Source organism: Cervus canadensis, chromosome 31 (assembly GCF_019320065.1).
Source record: "Cervus canadensis isolate Bull #8, Minnesota chromosome 31, ASM1932006v1, whole genome shotgun sequence".
Lineage (NCBI taxonomy): Eukaryota > Metazoa > Chordata > Mammalia > Artiodactyla > Cervidae > Cervus > Cervus canadensis.
The window spans coordinates 15041520-15064459 of NC_057416.1; the positions used below are offsets into that span (position 1 = coordinate 15041520).

General features: G+C 39.8%; 1 protein-coding gene across 1 annotated transcript; it reads left to right on the forward strand.

The window, feature by feature from the left end:
- Nucleotides 1–1341: 1341 nt before the first annotated feature.
- Nucleotides 1342–21435, forward strand: KLKB1 (kallikrein B1). Its single transcript, XM_043454255.1, has 15 exons — nucleotides 1342–1435; nucleotides 2027–2085; nucleotides 3781–3943; nucleotides 5530–5636; nucleotides 6278–6437; nucleotides 7911–8020; nucleotides 13557–13716; nucleotides 14770–14879; nucleotides 15017–15185; nucleotides 15280–15392; nucleotides 15558–15723; nucleotides 17444–17619; nucleotides 18531–18626; nucleotides 20386–20525; nucleotides 21014–21435. The coding sequence occupies exons 2-15, from the start codon at nucleotides 2028–2030 to the stop codon at nucleotides 21176–21178; spliced, it is 1893 nt and encodes a 630-aa protein (XP_043310190.1). The 5' UTR covers nucleotides 1342–1435; nucleotide 2027; the 3' UTR covers nucleotides 21179–21435.
- The last annotated feature ends 1505 nt before the right edge of the window (nucleotides 21436–22940 follow it).

A 22940-nucleotide genomic window follows, 5' to 3' on the forward strand; every position in this document is an offset into this window, starting at 1 on the left:
TAGGGAAACCACCTCTGAGGGTTTCTGCTGTGATCTGGAGAGAGGGCAGTTTTTTCCAGTCACCTTTTTTTTCCTGATGAGGCTGGTAGCCAATGAAATCACCAATTTAGATTCGTTAATATTGCACAAGTCAGAGGATTCCCTTTTGTTGTTTGCTGCTATGTCAGTTGGTATATCCCAACTGGTATATACTGGATATACTGGATGCTGGTATATCCCAAATTTAAATGGATATTTAAATATGCAGTATGAATATTTTAAATATGCTACCTCATTACAGCCAGAAAAAATGTTTTACTGGCAACATTTTCCTACATTCTCAGTAAACACAGTTCTGCATTGCAGTAATATGCATTAAATATTTATTTAAGAACTCCCTAAAAATCTAATTTACTAGCCAGAAAGATGTACTGCATCTTTGAAGAATAGTTAGAAAACAAAGGAGATTTAGTGGGCAAGGGACTGTAGTCTTTACATATTTTTAAAAGTACAAGAAAGAGAGTAAATCATTTTGTATAGATATAATAGGTCAATCTAGAATGATGGATAGAAGTGGCAAGGAGATATATTTCAGTATATAGGGAGATTTTTTTCTTAAAAATAAAAATAAAATTCCCTGAACAAGAATAGGCTCCTAGGAAAACCAGTATGTTTCTTTCAGGTCTAGGTGTCCTGATAGAGAAGACTACACTCTATGCTAGGAGTGCTAACTTTATCTGAAGGGGGCAGATAGTAAATCTTTTCAGCTTTGCAGGCCATACTGTCTCTATCACAACTATTTAACTCTATAGGGTAAAAGCAACCATGGATAATACAGGAGTGAATGAGCATGACTGTGTTCCAATAAAGCTTCATTTATAAAAACAGGCACTGTACCAGATTTGGTCTGTGAACAAACTGTCAAACCCTGCTATGTTTTATTTCCTGAAATGGATGGGAGGAAGTCCTAAACATTGGTCAATTCCATTCCATCCTACAAACCTCACTGTTACAGGAATCCTTCACTGGGACAAAGGAAGGCATGGATAGCATTTGCTAAAAGGCTCATCATGACTTCCAGGAGGATGAATCCCTTTCCACCCCCTTATTCATATGCATCCAGGTCATTATATTGGAAACATCTAGTTAGATATATTATGAGCCCCAAATAGCTAGGAATGTTGGGGACATTTTTAAAAATGGAACCATGTACATGAATTCTGTGGCCCTATTATGAAATAGTAAACATATTAAATAGTTGAACACAGAAATGGGATGTTCATAGAATATGTTGACAGGACAAAAAGTTGAAACTCTTGGCAGAAAACCAAAGTCAATATCAGAGCCAAGCAAATACTGAGTGCAGAGCCCTATTGGGAAAGCCTGAAGACTGGCCATTTTTCAATGGCAAGAAACACCCTCAGCTCCAGAACCACGGAAGCAAATGTGCTTTCAGGTAGAGAATTTCTATTATTCTGATCGTTTCCAAATAGTTTTTTTTTTTATTAAGCATTGTTTTTACTTTATAAAGCAACTATTAGTTGACATTCTAATTTCCTGTGTATTTAGAGAATGTAGAAGGAACTGATGCTCTTATTTATGGAAACATATAGGTGCAAGATATTTTTCAATCAAAGAGAACATTGATTAAAAATTTTAAAACAGGCTTGAATATTTTGAATATCTTTCCTTAGGGATTTTGGACAGATACCATTGCCATGGTTTACAATAATTTTCCTTTTGCTCAAATCAAGAGGTTTCACAAATGTTTAATTTCTCTCTACCAATTCCCTTCCCATAATTGCTAAGAACATAGGTGCCAAATGGACAATAAACACCACAGTAATCTAGAGGTCTCAATTTGTATCTCATGCCAAGTCCTTGGAATTAAAATGTTCAGAAAATCATTGCTTTCTATACTGATAATTGTGTGCTTAGATTTGCTATCCAGACATTTACAAGAAAATCTGGACTACCTTAAATTAAGATTCGTGTTAAATATGATCTATAAACAGCAGAGTTATGTGCCTGTTGCTTTCTCTTTTAGGATGATTGCACTCAGGCAAGCAGCTTACTTCACTTGCTTGTTTGCTACAGTTTCCTGTGGTGAGTGGATTATCTCTAAGAGGCAAAGTTAAGGGTGAGGGGGAGAGTAGTTAAGCAAGACATCTGACCCTCAGGACACATATCCTTTTAAGGTTCAGCACCAACTACCACTTGGCAGATATATCATCCTAGACACGCCAGAAGGAGGGGCCCAGAAACGAGAATGTCTTGGCAGGTGTCGACAGAAACTTCTGTTTGGAAAAGACTCTCTACAAAGCAGATCTTAAAACAATCAGCCCTCTATTTTTTATTATCAACATTAAAAAATCAACTTTATCTGAATCAGAAGAGTGCTAGGTATTTTATAGCATCTGGGTCCAACCCAAGTATGATAATACGTACTCAGTACATATTTTTATTGTTTTAGACTTCTGGGGAATCATTTCAGAAAAGTACCTAGTTTATATTTGATTTAGGAAGTCATCCATTTGAATAGTCTTGCGTTTCACCATCAGGCTTTGATCTTATTTCTCTTTCTATCCATTAAAATTTCACAGAATAGGAATGATTTTAGACATTGTTTTTCATTAATCATTGTAGAATGGAGTTTTCAGGATGCCACCATTATGGGTGGTTTCTGAGTCTTTGTTGACTTAAGAAGACCACATCACAACAATGTTTATGGCTAAGACAAACACTTCCAGGTGTCTAGGGTAAGGATTACATTTGGCAAAAAATATAAATTCTTAAGGAAGAAGTTTTTTTCCCCTAAACCAAACTCCCCTCCATCTGTCCCCTCATTCCAAATTGCTCTTCTGAGCCAAAATCATTACTGCTTACAAATACATTGAATGCTGAGGAGTAGAAGCCAGAGATGCTGTGAACCATGGTCACTTCAATTTTATTATTTTTGAAAAAAATTATGATCATGCTAGGGAAATTAGAGGTGCAAATTAGCAGAAAATGAGAAAATACCTGTCATCTATAGTCTTATAATACAGAGACAGCCTTTGTTCAAAATAACTTTTTCAGATATTTTTCTGCATGTGTCTTTACACACTCAACAAAGGTGTTATTAGATACTTTTTTTTGTAACTTATGCTTCCCATTTATAGTGATCTTTCATGCAGATAAATATTTATCATGTTTTTGGAGCTTAATATTCTTCTCTATCCATGATAGTTTTGTATGCACATTCTTATATACATGCTTATGTCTGTAGAAAAATTTTTTTGGAAATTAAAACACCAGATATAGTAAAGGTGTGCATATTTTTGAAGGTTTTATGATATATATCATCAAATTATCTTCCAGAAAAATTGTTCCCATGTTAGAAGATAGGGAGAAACCAAGCTAAGATCACATTTGAGGGAAAATAATTTATGTACAAATTATTATGGTTCAGCACGATAAATGAAAATCAACCAAGTATTTTTATGCATAAGTGCCCATAAAATAATTTCAACATCGCACATCACACCCTAATATATCACTATTTCAGGAGTTCCCTGGCTGTCCAGTGGTTAGGACTCTGTGCTTCCATTGCAGGGACATGGGTTCGATCCCTGGTCAGGGAACTAAGATCCCACACACTGCACAGCAGGTATATGTCATCCTGCTTCTGCATTTAGTTACATCATAAGATCTTTGGGTATTCCACAGACAAAGTAAGAAGGTTTAGAACGCAGACACATTTCTTTTAAAATTATTATTTCTTCCAAATTAATGTGCCTTTTTTCAATGATTCTGTCACAGGATGCTTGACTCAACTATATAGCAACACCTTCTTCAGAGGCGGGGATGTATCTGCCATGTACACCCCAGATGCCCAATACTGTCAGATGATGTGCACTTTCCATCCGAGGTGCTTGCTATTTAGCTTTCTTCCTGAAAATTCAACCAGTGACGCAGACAAAAGGTAAAAGCTGATATTTCCTTATTGGAGAAGCCAGTCATTTTTCAAAATGGAATCAGTTGTGTGCACCACATAGCGAGGTTTTGTTTCTAAACGGCCAGCTTCATCGGAATCACCCTGCGTAGTTCTTATCTAAGCAGATTCTTAGGCTCAAGCCCAGACCTATCAAACCTAAGTCTCTTGGGCCTGGAAATCTGCATTTTTAAACAATGACCTCATTCACTTAGAGCCATAGAAGGTAGTCTTTTCCTATCCAAGACCTCAAGGAAAACACTTGAAAATGATTGAGTTACAAGATTATCTCAAGAAAGGGTCTAATAACAGGTGAATATTTCACCTGAACAAGAAAGCTATTTATGTCTGATGCATGATCACACTTGTGGATAGCATAGTTCTTAACTGTAGAAGGCAAGCATTTTGTTGAGAAAATAATTAAAATCCAGATCTTGTAACCTTGGGAGAAGGTAGGTCTGAATGATGCCTATAATGAGACAGTTTGGGCACCTATAGTATACATGATATGTGTATGCCTGCATGTACATGCATACGTGTGTGTGTGTGTGTGCACGCATGTGTGGACATGAATATTTATTATTAACTGGTAATTTGGAAAAGTACAAGTATTTGAAAAGTAGTTGGTAATGAAAAGTCTTATTCAATCATAAAGTTGCTCATGTACCACCATAGTTTTATTATAATTTTTTTAAATTTTGATCAAATATCCAGAATGAATGTTTCTTCCTTGTTCCCATTTCCATATCCATAATTCTTTTCCTTTATCTTTATTCTATTTGAATTAAAAACTAGGAATTAGACTGTCATTCCCTGATTCTCCAAGGGAAGTGAAAGTGAAAATGCTAGTCATGTGGCTGTGTCCGACTCTTTGAGACCCCATGGACTGTAGCCTACCAGACTCCTCTGTCCATGGAATTATCCCAGACAAGAATACTGGAGTGGGTAGCCATTCCATTCTCCAGGTGATCTTCCCGACCTAGGGACCGAACCCACGTCTCCTGCATTGCAAGTGGATTCCTTACCATCTGAGCCGCCAGGGAAGCCCTCTACAGGGAAACTTGTATAGCAAACCCAGACTGTATGTTAGAGGCAGCAACTTTTCACTTAAAAAGTTGGATTAGGTTCTAGAATCCTCTTAAATAAGAAAATTACATTAAAGTTGACATTAAAGACAGAATGAAGTTTTTTAGTAGGTGTGGACTGTAAGGAATTAGTAATCAGGATAAATAGCAAATATAGATGCAACTCTCATGACTGATTTAATTTCTTAAGTAAATGAAAATATTTATAACAACAATCACCAGCTGGGAACATAATTCCCACAAAGCTTGGGAATGCAGGAAGAATCATTCCCTCTTTGTTTGAAACAAAGGAAAACAATGCTTAAGTTAGATATTACAAAGATTGTTAGGTATTAAGGAATTGCCTCTCAGAATGTTTTTCCCAGCAGGAGTCAGGCATGCTGTATTATTTTCCTTATTTCTGGCTGTATTCATGAGTGCATAGAAATGCTAGACATTTCCTCAATGTGTGTTTATCATTCTACTTCTTATTAAGCTACTTTTAATAAATAGGTTTGGTTGCTTCTTGAAGGACAGTGTGACAGGAACCCTGCCGAGAGTGTCACGGACAGGTGCAATTTCGGGACATTCCCTAAAGCGATGTGGTCGTCAAATTAGTGGTAAGGTGTGGATTTCTGAGCTCAGTTTGAATGGACAGCGGGTCTACCTTAGAACAGCTTCTGCTCAAACTCTGTAGCACCATGCACTTTTGGAACGGAAAACTTAGAAAGATAACAGAGATGGGGTTGTATACTGGACACACCCTCTTATCTTCATCAGTCATCTCATACTTGAGGAGCCTCCATTGTTTATGAGGCTAGCACTTTGGTGTAAGATGTACAAAAAGTAAATACACAGCTGAACAATAGTCTGCCTTTGATTCTCAAACAGAAACAGACCCACAGAGAACAAACTTAACCGTTACTAATGGAGAAGGATGGGGGGAGGGGTAGATTGGGAGTTTGGGATGGACATGTACACACTGTTATATTTAAATAGATAACCAACAAGGGCCTACTGTATACCACAGGGAACTCTGCTCAATATTCTATAATAACCTATATGGGAAAGGAATCTGAAAGAGAATGGATACACGTGTATGTATAACTGAATCAACTGGCTGTGCCTGAAACCAACACAAGATTTTAAATCAGCTAAGTCCACTATAAAATTAAAAAAAAAAAGCTACCCAGCCCAAATTGATGATTCACTTCCAGAAGGGAAGCTAATTGAATTTGCTCTATATGTTTTATTTGGGCAGCTTGCCACCGAAGCATTTATAAAGGAATTGATATGAGAGGAGTCAATTTCAATGTATCTAAGGTGAAAAGTGCTGAAGAATGCCAAGAAAGGTGCACCAACAACATTCACTGCCAGTTTTTCACATATGCCACAAAAACCTTCTTCAATGCAGAGTACCGGTAAGTAAAATTCAGTGTCTGTTCTTTCTGATGGTGTTTTCAGAAACATAACCTTTTTTTTCTTCATAACCATTTTTCCCCCAACTGAAAATCAGAGAAAGTTTTTAGGTCTAATCAGTCTTCTTAGTCTTAAAGAGAATAAGAATATTCTTAAAGAGATGGGAATACCAGACCACCTTACCTGCCCATGAGAAACCTGTTTTGCAGGTCAAGAGGCAACAGTTAGAACTGGACATGGAACAATGGACTGGTTCAAAATTGGGAAAGGGGTACATCAAGGCTGTATACTGTCATCCTGCTTACTTAAATTATATGCACAGTACATCATGCAAAATGCCAGGCTAGATGAATCACAAGCTGGAATCAAGATTTCCAGCAGAAATATCAACAGCTTCAGATATGCAGATGATACCACTTTAATGGCATGAAGAGGAACTAAAGAGCCTCTTGATGAAGGTGAAAGAGAAGAGTGAAAAAGCTGGGTTAAAACTCAACATTCAAAAAACAGATCATGGTATCTGGTCCTATCACTTCATGGCAAATAGATGGGGAAAATGTGTAAACAGTGTCAGAATTCATTTTCTTGGGCTCCAAAATCAATGTGGACAGTGACTACAGCCACGAAATTAAAAGATGCTTGCTCCTTGGAAGAATAGCTATGTCAAACCTAGACAGTGTTTTAAAAAGCAGAGACATCACTTTGCTGACAAAGGTCCATATAGTCAAACCCATGGTTTTTGTAGTAGTCATGTACAGATGTGAGAGTTGGACCATAAAGAAGGCTGAGCACCAAAGAATTGATGCTTTTGAACTGTGGTGTTGGAGAAGACTCTTGAGAGTCACTTGGACAGCAAGATCAAACCGTTAAATCCTAAAGGAAATCAACCTTGAATATTCATTGGAAGGACTGATGCTGAAGCTGAAGATCCAATATTTTGGCCATCTGATTTAAAGAGCTGACTCAGTGGAAAAGCCCCTGATGCTGGGGAAAACTGAGGGCAAGAGGAGAAGGGGGAAACAGAGGGTAAGATGGTTGGATGGTATCACTGACTCAATGGACATGAGTCTGAGCAAACTCAGAGAGATAGTGATGGACAGAGAAGCCTGGTGTGTGCAGTTCATGGGGTCACAGAGTCAGACAGGCCTTAGAAACTGAACAACAGTCTTCTTATTATTTTATTCAACTTTGGCATCATTTTTCCTGAAGAGAAAAATTTCCATTTGGTCCACAAATACCCTGTGCTTGTAGAGTCAGGGTTCAGTAGAATAATGTCCCATAGAAGAACAGCTCCTACTGCACCCTCAATGTCTATTTGATGAATAACACAATCCCTAACTCACTCATCACTGACGTCACTGTTCTGATTGCTTTGTTTATTTTCCACTGACCATGGATCATTTTCAACAAGGAATGGACTTCTGCAGGCACCTTGAAGTTTAGGAAGCAAAGTAACCTCTGTTTTTCACATTCAGGAACAACTGCCTATTAAAACACAGCCCACAGGGGACACCTACGCGTATAAAGGTGCTGACTGACGTGGAGTCTGGATTCTCACTGAAGGCGTGTGGAAACTCGAAAATTGGTAATCTTTATGGCTCCTACTTCACTGTGTGGGCTTCTTCCCCAGTGGCTCGGTGGTAAAGAATCTGCCTGAAATACAGGAGATGCACGAGGCCCGGGCTCGATCCCTGGGTCGTGACGATCCCCTGGAGAAGGGAATGCAACTCACTCCTGTATTTTTGCCTGGAGAACCCCATGGACAAAGGAGCCTGGCTGATTACAGTCCATGGGGTTGCAAAGAGTCAGAGACAACTTAGTGACTAAACAATTAACAGGGGAATGCTAGTTGTTATGCTAAATACCTTGACTTTGTAGAATAACGCACATTTGAATAATGTTCACATCAGTCAGTGAAACACTGTACCATAAGGAAGGTAACCAACCAGAAAGTTAATGAGGGCAGATATTTATGCAGTCCTTCATTTGATTTGCACCACGGAGAATTAAGGGTTTCCCTTATAGTTCAGATGGTAAAGAATCTGCCTGCATTTCAGGAGATGCAGGAGACACAGGCTCAGTCTCTGAGTCAGGAAGATCCCCTGGAGAAGGAAATGGCAACTCACTCCAATATTCTTGCCTGGAGAATCCCATGGACAGAGGAGCCTTGCGGGCTACATTCTGTGGGGTCACAAAGAGTTGAACATGACTGAGCGCACACACATACATGCATGCACACACACACATTTCACTGTGTGATTGTAGTAGGTAGAAAAAAAGAGCCTCCCAAAGACACCCACATCCTAATCTCTGGAATCTGTAAATCTGTTACCTTACAGGGCAAAAAAGGTTTGATTAAATATGTGATTATGTTAAAAACTTTGAGATTATTCTGGATTATATGGATAGACACAATGTAGTCACAAGGGTCCTGATAAAAGAAAGAGAGCAGAATGATCAGGGAGTCAGAGAGAGAGAGAGAGAGATTAGAAGAGGTTATACTTTTGGCTTTGAAGATGGAGGAAAGGTCCCTAAGTCAAGGAATGCAGGTGGCCTCTAGAATCTGGAAAAGGTAAGGACAAATGTTCTACAGAGATTCCCAAAGGACCAAAGCCCGGCCAGTAAGACCCATTTCTAGAGAAGGAAATGGCAACCCACTCCACTATCCTTGTCTGGAAAAATCCCATGGACAGAGGAGCCAGGCGAGCTACAGTCCATGGGGTTGCAAAGAGTTAGACACTGATGACTAAGCACTACACATTAGTCCCATCATGCAAGGACTAAACAACAAGGACAGAGACCCATTTCAGACTTCTCGACTTCTGATCTTCAGAACTGGGAGATAATACATTTGTGTTGTTTAAGCCACTAAGTTTGGGATAATTTTTTAAGCAGCCATAGGAAACTAGTACAGTTACATTGTAGAGAAAACTATATGGTCATTTCTTGGTGGTGTCTATTATCTAGTGAAAGGACTCTAGCATAATAAATCAATGAAACCCTGTAGTTTCAGATATAGGGGTAATTTTAATTGAAAGAGCCAGAAAATTTGCTAAGATATTCTCTCTTATTTAGCACATCAGCATGTCAATGATAACATGTTATTGAAACCAAGTTATCAATAGCCACCTCTATACAGTATCAAGTGCTGACTCTGTGCCAAGCCCTGAATGGGGAGCTAGGCTAGGCTCCTGCCTTAGAAGACTGGGGAGTTGGCAGCAATGCCTCTCTTTTCCCATTGGTTCCCAGCCTCTCCCAACACACCTCCTCCATGGGGTGCTCTAGATTTATTGCTTCAAATTAAGTATTATTTATTTTTTTAATATTCACATTTGGTTCTTTTCTGTAATTTAATTTCTGTCTATTGACATTGTCTGGTAAGACATTGTTTTCATACTTCAGTCCTTTCTTTAAGATTTTTTTTTTTTGGTGTGTGGATCATTTTTAGAGTCTTTATTGAATTTGTTACAATATTGCTTCTGTTTTATGTTTGGGGGCTTTATTTTTCTGGCCATGAGGCATGTGGGATCTTAGCTTGCCTACCAGGAATCAAACCCACATCCTCTGCATTGGATGGCGAAATCTTAACCATTGGACCAACAGGGAAGTTCCCTCTCCAGTTCTTTGGACATGCTTTCCTTTAGTTCTTTGAACATATTTAAAATAGCTGATGTAAAAGTCTTGGTATAGTAAATCCAATGTTCGTGCTCCCTCAGTGATGGTTTATATTGAACTTTACTTCTGTGGATGGGCCATATTTCCTTGTTTCTTGACATGTCTCATGATTTTTTTGGAAAAAAAAAATTAGACTTTTTAAATACAAGCACGTGACAAACTCTGGACATCAAATTCCCTCCTTCCTCAGAGTTTATTGTTGCTGTTACTATTTTGTGTTGCTGTTTGTTTGGCGACTTCCCTGAGCTAATTATGTACAGTGTTTAGTCTCTGTTGTGACATGACCACGGATGTCTGTGCTCAGCTTCCTCCACAGTTTTCTAAGGACAGGGCAGAAGTTTCCTTGGGTGCCTAGAAGTAGTGAGTTTCCCAGCCTTGGACAAGGGGCTTTTGGTGAGACTTAGGGCATGCATTTCACTGCCCGGCCCTGGCCTCCACTTTCTGCTGCCACAGAGCTCATAGAGGTCAAAGTCAGTCCCCGGTGAGGGCTCGGGGCTTTCCCAGATCTCTTATGGATATGTGCAGAGCCTCTGTCATGCACACAATCAGCTCCATACAAGCTTATGGCTTTCCAGATTCCCAGGGATATCTCAGAGATTTTCAATCCTTGGTTTTCCTTCTAAAATTCTAATGGGGCTTGTGGTATGCCCCTGTTATTACTCCTGACTTACACGGCTACAATGTTGTATAATAGTCACAATCTTTTTTTTTTTTTTTGACAAACATTTTCCAGGAAAAGGCTGTTAACACTGAGAAAGTTCTGAATCAGGTCAAAGAAACTCAGTCCTTGGGAGTGGGGTCTTCCTGAGAACCTCCAGTCAAATAACGGCAGTTATCTGGGGACAGGGCTTGAGCATAGCTCCAGCTCTGTTCTGCCCCCTCCTGAGGCCGTTAGGCTGCTGGTTTTCCCCATGATTGTGGGTATTTTCAAGGCTTCCATGGAGCTGTGGAGAGGGGATGAGAGGGAAAGTTAAAACCTCACAGAACTCAGGGTTCTTGCTGAGATTTGGCTGTTGTTCTTGGATTAAAAACTCCCTGGGTTGTTATAAGCCTTTGGTTCATTTCTAGAGTTCTGAAATGACATTAATTTTGACAGTCTGGCCAATGCTCTTGTTTCTTTCTTTTTTTTTTTTAAATGGAGGAAAGGGTTTTGGAAGGTCTTTACTCTGTCATTCCTACTGACATCTTATAGCGCCTTTGACAAACAAAACAGAAGGAAATGAAACTAGCTTAAAAAGCAACATGGTCTTTGGAACATAGTTAATCTCTGTTCTTTTGTCATCTGGACGGGTCAGACTGTGACTGCACTTTGTACTCAGCAATGTGATCCATATTTTGTTTGGAGCAATAGACACGTCAAAAGAGAGTAACCAAGATCCTGAGATATCTAGAAATATAGGAAAATAAGATACCATTAAAGAAACAGATTAGACATTTAACCTGAAAAAGTCAGGATGACTGTTTTAAATTGTTGTTTTTGAAGAATGGTCATTGGGAAAAGGATTAGACTAATCTGCGTGCTTTCATAAAATAGATACTACTATGATGAAAATAAGAAAAAAATTCTGATTCCTAGAGTGGTCCAGAAGTGAGGTAGTCATGAGGTAGTCAGCTCCTTGTCATTATAAATGTCTGAAACAAAGGTTGAACTACTTGAGAGGATGCAGTTGTAGGTAGACATGGAATCCCATAAATTCTCTTCCAGCTTAAAGTCTGATTTTTTTTTTAAAAAAAGATTAAATTAGTTGAGGTCTAATTTCCTAAACTTCCCATCTGAAGATATCATGTGTGGCAGGCACATTCTCTTGATTCAACCATGTTCATTTACATTTGGATTCTTTTTGTATTTCTCATAATTGCTACCATTATTCTTTAAGCTTACATAATTTTAATAGAATTTGTTTTTGTTGTTCAGTGGATAAATCATGTCCAATTCTTTGCAGTCCCATGGACTGCAGCACACCAGGTTTCCTTGTCTTTTACTAGCTCCTGGAGTTTGCTCAAAAACATGTCCATTGAGTCGATGATGCTATACAACCATCTCATCCTCTGCCACCCTCTTCTCCTTTTGCCTTCAAACTTTCCTAGCATCAGGGCCTTTTCCAATGAGTCAGCTCTTTGTATCAAGTGGCCAAAGTATTGGAGTTTCAGTTTCAGCATCAGTCCTTCCAATGAATATTCGGGGTTGATTTCCTTTAGGATTGACTGCTTTGATCTCCTTGCAGTCAAAGAGACTCCCAAGAGTCTGCTCCAGCATCACAGTTCAAAGCATCAATTTTTCAGCACTCAGCCTTCTTTATGGCCCCCCTCTCACATCCATACATGACTAATGGAAAAACCATAACTTTGACTATACAGACCTTTGCTGGCAAACTGATGTCTTTGCTTTTTAATAGGCTGTCTAGGTTTGTCATAACTTTCCTTCCAAATGTCCAACTCTGTGATCCCATGGACTGTAGCCTGCCAGACTCCTCTATCCATGTGACTTCCCAGGCAAGACTACTGGAGTGGGTTGCCATTTCCTCCTCCAGGGTGTCTTCCTGACTCAAGGATCTAACCTGTGGCTCCCGCTGTGTCTCCTGCATTGCAGGCAGATTCTTTACCACTTAACCACCTGAGAGGCCCTAGTAGACTTTTAAAGTGAAAGTGATAGTCTCTCAGTTGTGTCTGACTCTTTGCGACCCCATGGACTATACAGTCCATAGAATTCTCTAGGCCAGAATACTGGAGTGAGTAGCCTTTCTCTTCTCCAGGGGATCTTCCCAACCCAGGGTTTGAACCCAGGTCTCTCGCATTGCAGGCAGATTCTTTACCAGCTGAGCCACAAGTGAAGTCCAAGAATACTGGAGTGGGTAGCTTATCCCTTCTCCAGTGGATTTTCCCAACCCAGGAATTGAAATACTTTATGTGTTATCAAATTGAGTAAATTGAGTAAATAATAAGAACATAAGTAAAAGTATAATTGAGATATAATTATGTTATGGAAAATGAAAGTGGATTTCCTCTTGTTCTAATTTCAATGGGTACATGGCATTTTTGTTAGAAATTCAGGTTTTTGTTGATCTCTTTATTAAAATTTTTTCAGAACATTCAGGAAAATATAACAAAACCTATGTTCCTAAGGCCTAAATTTCAGGGTCAGGGAAATATAAAGAAAATATAAACACAAGCTGAGTAGCATAGGTATTTTGTACTGAGTAAGATAAAGCACAGTTTAAGACATTTTATTTCTCTGACGTGGGAATCTGTCTTTTATCAGATTGAGACCAATTTTTTCTTCTCCCAAATGGCAAACAACAAGCCTGGGGATGTTTCAACAGACATTTTTTTCACTACGGATATGTAGTTCTGTGAACAAATAACAGTCATAGTTTCCTTAGTTATGATGACGAAGTACAAGCATATGTAGCCTTGTGACATGTACATCTTCCCCTGTGGGTTCACAGGCTGCCGCATGGACATTTTCCAACATCGTGCATTTTCAGATGTGGATGTTGCCAGAATTATCTCACCAGATGCTTTTGTGTGTCGAACCATCTGTACCTATCACCCCGGCTGCCTTTTCTTCACATTCTATACAAATGCATGGAAGAATGACTCACAGAGGTCAGTAGGCATGTGTCACATTTGCTACTGTCTTGACATCATTTTAATTTTATACTTTGAATTTTTCCTAAGTTTAATTCATTTCCCTCGAAACACTTGAACTCCTAGAATGAACTTATGGTTACCAGAGGGGAAGGTGGTCGGGGAGAGGGATAGTTTGAGAGTTTGGGGTGGACATGTACATGGTGCTATGTTTAAAATGGATAACCAACAAGGACCCACTGTATAGCACAGGGAACTCTGCTCAATGCTATATGGCAGCCTGGATGGGAAGGGAGTTCGGGGAAGAAGCATATATGATATGTGTGGCTGAGTCCCTTTGCTCTCCACCTGAACCTATCACAACATTGCTAATTGGCTATACTCCAATATAAAATAATTTTTTTTAATTAAAAACAAAAATCACTTGAACTCAGTTTAAATAGGTGCTCTTCTACCAGGTGCAGATTAGTTAAGAGATTAGTGGACTTTCCTACCCATCTTCTCTTACTTAAACAGACCATCCAATCAATGAAACAATAGCCATGGATACCTTTCCTGCTAATCTTAATCTTTTGTATTAGCTTGAAGTAAACCACTCACTGGGAGCATATCCTTTAAGCTCCTTTGTTCTGACCCCAGTGTTTTAGAAACTAGAGCCCTGTTTATCCTGATCAAGGTTCCGGTTCCAACTCTTGACCCTGAGATAACCTGTCCTTTTCTTTATACACAAGACGGAACTAAGAGAAGGATATCAAGTTATAATAGTATCAGCACTATAAATCCCCAGAATCTGTTCTTTCTTCTTCTTTGTTTTTTTTTTAATTAGAAGGTAGAACTTTACCTTTCTCCTCTTTTTGGGCTATCTGGATCTGTAAGTTTTCTTCAGAGGGAGATGTGGCTTCATTTACATTTAATCTCTGTAATTCATTGGAGTCCTGTAGTCTGATGTTCTTTGGAGGGAATTTCTCAGAAGAATAAAATTTGCAGGGGGGTGTTTTTTTTATATGAGGTGTTCTTGTATTTGCCTTTAATGGAGTTTTCTTTCTTTCTCTTGCTTGTTTTTGACAATAGAAATGTTTGTTTCCTTAAGACTTCCCAAAGTGGGAGCCCAAGTTCCCCTACTCCTCAGGAAAATGCCATCTCTGGATACAGCCTTCTAACCTGCAAACAAACTCTGCCTGGTAATGTGATTTGATTAAAAAAATATTACCCAAAATGTGATACATTTTATGATCTTCTAACAAGATTCAATGTTCCAGAAAGTTGTATACGTGTGGCTTATCATTTGCACTTTCTATCTTTTTTATGTTTGTCATAGGCACAGAGCCCTGCCACTCCAAAATTTACCCGCAAGTTGCTTTTGAAGGAGAGGAGCTGCATGTGACCTTCGTTAAAGGAGTGGATGATTGCCAAGAGACTTGTACAAAGATGATTCGCTGTCAGTTTTTTACTTATTCTTTATTCCCAGAAGACTGTAGAGGAGAAAAGTTAGTGAATGCTTATTTTTCAAAGACAGTTGGCAGATAATTTCCTGGGCTTTCATCCTCTGAGGTTTAATCTCATGCTGATCATCTTGTCTAGGTGTAAGTGTTCCTTACGCTTGTCTTTGGATGGCTCCCCAACTAACATTACTTATGGGACACAAGCAAGCTCTGGTTATTCTCTGAGGTTGTGTAAACGTGGGGACAGCCGTGGTGAGTAAATCTCACTTTTTTCATAAAACTGTAGAGGGATGTCTGAGTTGTTTAGATAGCTTTTTTAATCTTCTATAATGGAACTATGTGTCTTGTTTTCCTTAATGAAGGGGACTGTGATTCACCCCCTGATCCCAACCATTAACTTCAATGCTCTCTTTTTAGTCTGTACAGCAAAAAGGACACGCATTGTTGGAGGAACAGATGCTTCTTGGGGAGAGTGGCCCTGGCAGGTCAGCCTGCAAGTGAAGCTGAGAGCTCAGAGCCACCTGTGCGGAGGGTCAATCATTGGACGCCAGTGGGTCTTAACTGCTGCCCATTGCTTCGATGGGTAAGGTTTGGCTGCATCTTATCTGGAGTCGTATCTTGCCTCTTCGTTTTGAAGACTCTATAATCAATTTCTCCATCATCGTGTCAGTTTATTAATATCTATCACTCCACAAAGTTACAATAGCTTTTGGTGGTAAACACTCTGAAGATTTTCTCTCTCAGCAACTTTCCCAGGTGACTCAGGGATAAAGAACCCTCCTGCCTCCAGGGAAGGTTCAGTCCCTGGGTTGGGAAGACTCCCTGGAGGAGGAAATGGCAACCTGCTCCAGTATTTGTGGCTGGAAAATTCCAAGGACAGAGGAGTCTGGTGGGCTACAGTCCATGGGGTCACAGAGTTGGACGTGACTGAGCACGCATGCATGCCATTGTCAACTGTAGTCACCATGCTATATATAACCAGAACTTATTTATCCTATAACTTTAAGGAATTTTAGACTTATTTTGCATATATCCATGTTTAAAGAGTTAATTTAAATTCTCACACTTCCCAAAATATAGATATAATTTAAATAGTGCTGAGGTTCCTCTCATTTGCACTATTAGAGGTGTTACATAAAAACTGGGTTTTCCTCTTGGTTGGATGTCAAGTCAAAAGACACAACGAAGCCAAAGATTGGCAGAAGGAAGGATTTATTATTGCAGCGAGTAAGGAGAAGACTGGGGATCTTTCCCAAAGCAGTTGTGTCCCCAAACAGCACAACTGGAGAAGTTTTAAGCTAAGGGTACATGCATATTCTTGAAGGGCCTTGGGCTGAGTCCAGGCCTTAGTTGATTGAAGTCATGAGGGTCAGAAGAGGTCAACATCATCATGCCTTAGGTTCCAGTTGATCTGGTGGTTGAGTGCTTCTGGCTAATCTTTGCCATCAAAAGACAACTAGGAGTCTTTACAGCTGATCCATAATCTTTGCTATTGTTACTTCTCTTGCCTGTAATAGTCCTTTGTCTCTGCAATCTTTTATTCCCTTTAAGATCATTAATTACTGAGACCTATTCAAGGACAGGGCTTTCCTGTGGTTTAGCTATAAAGAAACTGCCGGCAATGCAAAAGACGTAGGTTTGATCCCTGGATGGGGAGAATCCCCTGGAGGAGGTCATGGCAATCCACTCCAGTATTCTTGCCAGGAAAACCCTATGGACTGGCAGGCTATAGTCCATGAAGTTGCAAAAAGTCCAACACAATTGAAACGACTGAGCACATTCAAGGACTACCATTGTGGCCCGGCTTAGATCACGGAATAGCTTAGGCTAAAAATGGTTTCTTTTATATCAAGAAAACCATGCCTGGATCTCTTTCTCTGGGAACCCCCATCCTATCTGGTTACAGAGAGACTTGTATACAGTCATTCTTTCTTGCCAGTTCTGAATTTGATGGAAGTGATTGCTTTCAACTTCGTGAATGAAGCATGATTTTCTATGATAAACTGCGAGATATCTCCCGAACACAGTTTCTCTCAGAAAGAGACAGCAACATTCTTGTATATTCACTTACAGAAAACACGACATAATTATGCAATTTCTAATACTTTAAACTAAATCTTCAGAGTTCAGCACTGCTGCTGTTGGTGCTAAATTGCAAGGAGGAGAAATTAGGTATGTAAACATACATTATATGTAGTATTTTCTTCCCAATTCTTTTTTGAAAGGTAAAGTGAAAGGAGAAAAGAACAATATCAAAGGCCAATCTTTCTGGTTTCAAATCAGTTCTTATTTTTCCCTCCTAGGCTTCTCTTGTCAAATATTTGGCGCATTTATGGTGGCATTTTAAATCTGTCAGAGATAACGACAGAGACATCTTTCTCACAAGTCAAAGAGATCATTGTCCACCCAAATTATAAAGTCTCAGAAGGCAGTCATGACATTGCCATAATAAAACTTGAGGCTCCTTTGAATTTTACTGGTATGTAGCATATTTAAGGTGACGTGTATAGCTGAATTGTATTGGTTTAAATTTTCACATCAGTTTCAAGGAGGGGTCAGACTCTAAGGAGACTGTCTGTATTTTCTGGTTAGTGAAGTTGCAGGAAAGATGAGTATTGCCAGGAAAAATAATTTGAGACTTGACATAAAATGTCTTCTACTTAAGGGCCAAGATGTGTTACTCAGTTCTTTCAGGAAGGAATACAACTGCATATTATACTATTGAGATAATAACAGACATGGAGGGGAGCATGTCTTCCTTTGACAAGAGTAGCAGAATTAGCATTGCCTTGGGCATAGGCATATCATATGAGGAGTATATGAGGGCAAGCACATTCAAACATTAATTTCCAGGTGAAGCCTGAGTAGGGAAGAGACTGTTGGTCAAGGCAGTTCTGGGAGGCAGTAGCTTTGTGGTTGGACGGGCTGCATTTGGAGGTACAAATTCTTCACAGTTGCTGGATGCCCACTGGGTCTGCTAAAGCTTCTGTGACCTCAGGCAGGATGTCCTTGCCTCCTGTTATGCCATGGGATTATTGTTAAAAATCAGTTAATAAGCTAAAGTGCCTAAAAATCATGGTTAAAGCAGTGTAGACCCCTCTGCTATTACAATCAAGGGAATCATACACAAGAACTTGTAAAGGCTCTTGACAGTAAATTTGGGTTTGGAGTTTTAAAATTTAATCCAGAAAATTTAACACCAAAAATGACTGTGATGGTGAGACATTTTCTTGAGTCATTGACCTTAGGAACTGAGTGGAAAGTAAAAGGTGTATTCTACTTGGTGCTACTCTAGAGAAAGAGAATATAGGGGCAGAGACAGTATGTATATTTAAAGTCAATGTCCATAACTAAATCTAGCCAAACTCTAATGTAAAAATTCCCTTTCAGATTTGCAAAAAGCAATATGCCTACCTTCCAAAGATGATACAAAACCTGTTTACACTGACTGTTGGATAACTGGATGGGGCTTCACAGAGGAAAAAGGTACCACATGACATTTTATATGTTAAAACATACAGAGTGGATCTGTTTAATTGGCCTCTAAAGTTCTATCCAGATTCGTGATTTTTTTTCCTAACTATTCATTCCCAGATATGTATTCAGTAATTCTTGAGAAGACAGAGTTTTGCTTGGTCCTGGAAAAATTCATAGGGTAATCTCTTAAGCATCTTAAGATCATTTGTTTGACTTCTAAAGGATTGGTCCCATACAGGACTAACAACTTCCCCAAGCCCATCCTGTCCTCAGAATTAATAGAGTTCCCATCTCCCAAGGCCACTGTTATCCCTTGCATTAATAACCAGGAGTACAGGCAGACATGTCATCTCTCTTTCTGGAAGGCTTTTAAATCTTTTTTTAAAAACATATCCTTCCTACAACCTGGTAAAGCCTATGAACCTCTTCTCTAATGATGCTTTTACACCCATAAATAAAACACATAGGATTACAAAGAGAACCAATGAAACTGCAACTTACCAGAATACTTTGAAAATGACAGTGTTAATAGCTTAGTCATGTCAGACTCTTTGAGACCCCTTGGGCTGTAGCCCGCCAGGCTCCTCTCTGTCCATGGGATTCTCCAGGCAAGAATACTAGAGTTGATTGCCATGTTCTCCTCCAGGGGATCTTCCTGACCCAGGGATCAAAGCTGGGTCTCCTGCACTGCAGGTGGACTTTTTACCATCTGAGCCACCAGGGAAGCCTTTATTTCTTAACAAGTAATGTAAATCAACTTTATTATAAATTGTATAGTTCATTCCTGACAAATTGAGAACTATAGATTTTTTAAAACTTTTAAAAATTGCAGTCTAGTTGCTTTACAATGTTGTGTGAGTTGCTATTGTATAGCAAAGCGAATCAGTTATACATATATCCACTCTTAGAGTCTTTGCCCATACAGGTCATTGCGGAGTATTAAGTAGCATTGCCCGTACTATACAGTACATCCTTATTGCTTATCTATTTTATGTATAGTAGTGTGTATATGTAGATAACCAATAAGGACCTACTATATATGTTGAGGGGCTTCCCAGGTGGCGTTAGGGGCAAAGAACCTGCCTGCCAAGGCAGAAGACATAAGAGACTAGAGTTGGATCCCTGGGTCAGGAAGATCCCCTGGAGGAGGACATGGCAACCCACTCCAGTATTCTTGCCTGGAGAATCCCATGGACAGAGGAGCCTGGCAGGCTATAGTCCATAGGGTCACAAAGAGTAGGACTTGACTGAGTGACTGAGCACACATATGTATACTTTTTCCAATTTAATTGAGATATAATTGACATACATGACTGCATAAGTCTATGCTGTCCAGAATGATGTTTTGACTTATATATGTTGTGAAATGATCACTATTATAAATTTGGTTAGCATTCATCATCTGTTGCAGATGCATGTGTGTAAAGTCACTTCAGTAGAGTCTGACTCTTTGCAACACTATGGACTGTAGCCCGCCAGGCTCCTCGTCCATGGGATTCTCCAGGCAAGAATACTGGAGTGGGTTGCCATGTCCTCCTCCAGGGGATCTTCCAGACCCAGGGATCGAACCTGCATCTCTTATGTCTGCTGCGTTGGCAGTCAGGTTCTTCACCACTAGCACCAGCTAGGAAGCCCCTATTACAGATACAGACATACAAAAATATTTATATGAAGAAATGACCTTCATGGAAACTTCATCATTCTCATTTAAGACTGTGGTCTTACTTCTATATTTATTTTATTGCCTCCTTCTGGTGTTACCTCACAGGTAAAATCCAAAATACCCTACAAAAGGCAAATATTCCTTTGATATCAAATGAAGAATGCCAGAAAAGTTACAGAGATTATAAAATAACCAAACAGATGATCTGTGCTGGCTATAAAGAAGGAGGAAAAGATGCTTGCAAGGTAATGCATTGGAGGATGAAAAACACACAATAGGCCACTTGAGAAAAATCATTTCAAAATATGTTTTTCCAAGAGTAGTTCTCTATAGCTTTCTAAATGACTTGGAACCAAATAATCTGATAATTTCATAGAAAATCTTTAAAAAATATTGAATATGCACCTATAATTTTTAAATATCATCTGTCTCACAGCAGGCATATGCCATCTTTAAGGGAAGATAATTGTGCAATCATTGTGCTAAAATACAAGCATGTTAAGTTTATCTCACCTTAGGATGTGATGATGTGTTGGAATGAACAGAAAACGCCAACTATATACTGTTGAATTAGGTCACTTTTACCACGTCCGACAGCTCGTGAGACCCATGAAATATCTGAAGAGCTATGAGAAACTGTTTGCATGGTGTGTGTGGTATGACTACACAATTTTAAAGGCACATCCATCATAACCTTCTCTCATTTTGTTTTTTTCCACCCACTGTGACACAGGGTGATTCAGGCGGTCCCTTGGTTTGTCAACACGAAGAAACATGGCATTTGGTGGGCATCACCAGTTGGGGTGAAGGCTGTGCCCGCAGGGAACAACCAGGAGTCTACACCAAAGTTGCTGAGTACGTGGACTGGATTTTAGAGAAAACCCAGGACAGCCTTTGAGGAAGTAGCCAGCTTGAGAAGCTTCATAGACATGGGGAAGAGCTCCCCCTTGGAGTATTCGATTAACAACCTGCATTCAATTCACGTGCTGAACCTTGGGGTTTCTCATCTGCCAAAACCCCACCTCCTGTCCTTGTCGTAAAAGGAACAATGCATAGCGCTGTCAGCATTCAGTAATAATACCGTAATGGCAGAGAAAAACAACCGACTATCTCCACAATTGTGTGTTATGAAATAAAAATGGCCAAAGAGTGTGATTAACGTGTTTTACTCTGATAGTGAAACAGAAGGGAGGACAAGTGACCCCAGGTTGTAGCACATTGCCTGGGATCATTCTAACCTTAGCACTGCCTCCAGAACTCGGGCTATCCCAGGGATAATAAATTCTTCTCTCAGCCTCACCTGCATGGTCATCCATACCCACTACTGCCTGCCTCATTTGGGGTGAAGAGCCGGCGAGCTTGGATTTTGTTCTGCCAAGTGGAATGGAAGAAACCAGTGAAATATGCACTTTTTCCAGGAAGAGATGGGTTATCTGAACCTGGAAGATTAGCAGCGCAGCTTTCCATGCAGGCTTCTTACCTTGGTTCCCTGGGCGTTGCCACAGGGCTCCAGACTGGCCCTGCAGGGGAGACCTGTGGGGCTGCAATTGTCTGGGCGCAGCTTCTGCCACAAGACCGTCATGTGGCCTTCGTGAAAGGCAGGGGATCTGATTTGCTGGGGGTTCAGTGGGCTTCCCAGGTGTCTCTAGTGGTGAAGAACACGTCTGCTGATGCAGGAGACATAGGAGACACAGGTTTGATCTGTGGGTTGGGAAGATCCCCTGGAGGAGGGCTTCAAAACCCACTCCAGTATTCTTGCCTGGAGAATCCCATGGACAGAGGAGCCTGGCGGGCTACAGTCCATAGGGTTGCAAAGAGTTGGACACGACTGAAGTGACTTAGCACACATAGCGGATACTGGATTCTGCAATAATAACCCAAAGGCAGTAACAGGTAAATTCCTGGTGGTTAGAAGCAGTCCTGGAATGAATATCAATTCTTATGTAACATAAATTCCAAACTTGTCAGTGACCAACCACCACAACTGATATCAGGTAGTTATATTCCATTCCACTAAACTGACTTGACATTGACACAGAATTTGACCATTCACAAAATACTGCGTAAATGAATTAGAAAAATAGAAAAGCAAAGTTCCTAAAAGAGGTTGAGTTGTTCCTTCTATGCTCACAAACACACTGAGAGGTAGATAGAACTAAAGATGGAGGGGACTGCCGGAAAGAAAACCAAAAGGTCTGAGTTATTCATAAACCACACAGTAGGAGACTAAAGGGTTAAGGGCTTACTCCACAAATAAATTCCCCAGATTTTGTAATATCCGGCTGGATTCCCTGAAATGATTTAAAAAAAACAAAACCCCACAACTTCAACTTTGACTTTAGTGTGCAACACAGATACTGTGGGTATTGTTTTATATTTAAAAAGAAAAAAAGTGGTTTGCAGTGAAAATCTTTTATCTTGGCTACTAGTGTCCTAAAGGATGTTTGAATAGGACTTGAAGGGCTTGCAGTGTAATCCTTGGGCTTTTTTTATTTATTTTTTTTACCCTTGGGCTCTTGCTGGTCAGGGAATGATCTCCTTTGGGCAAAAGAGGAGAGCTTTAAATGTGAAGCTCCTCCAGGATATGCTGATCATTTTAAAGTTGCCAACTGGAACCAATGGTGCTGGACTGGTCTCTTTATTACCAATCACGTGTTCAG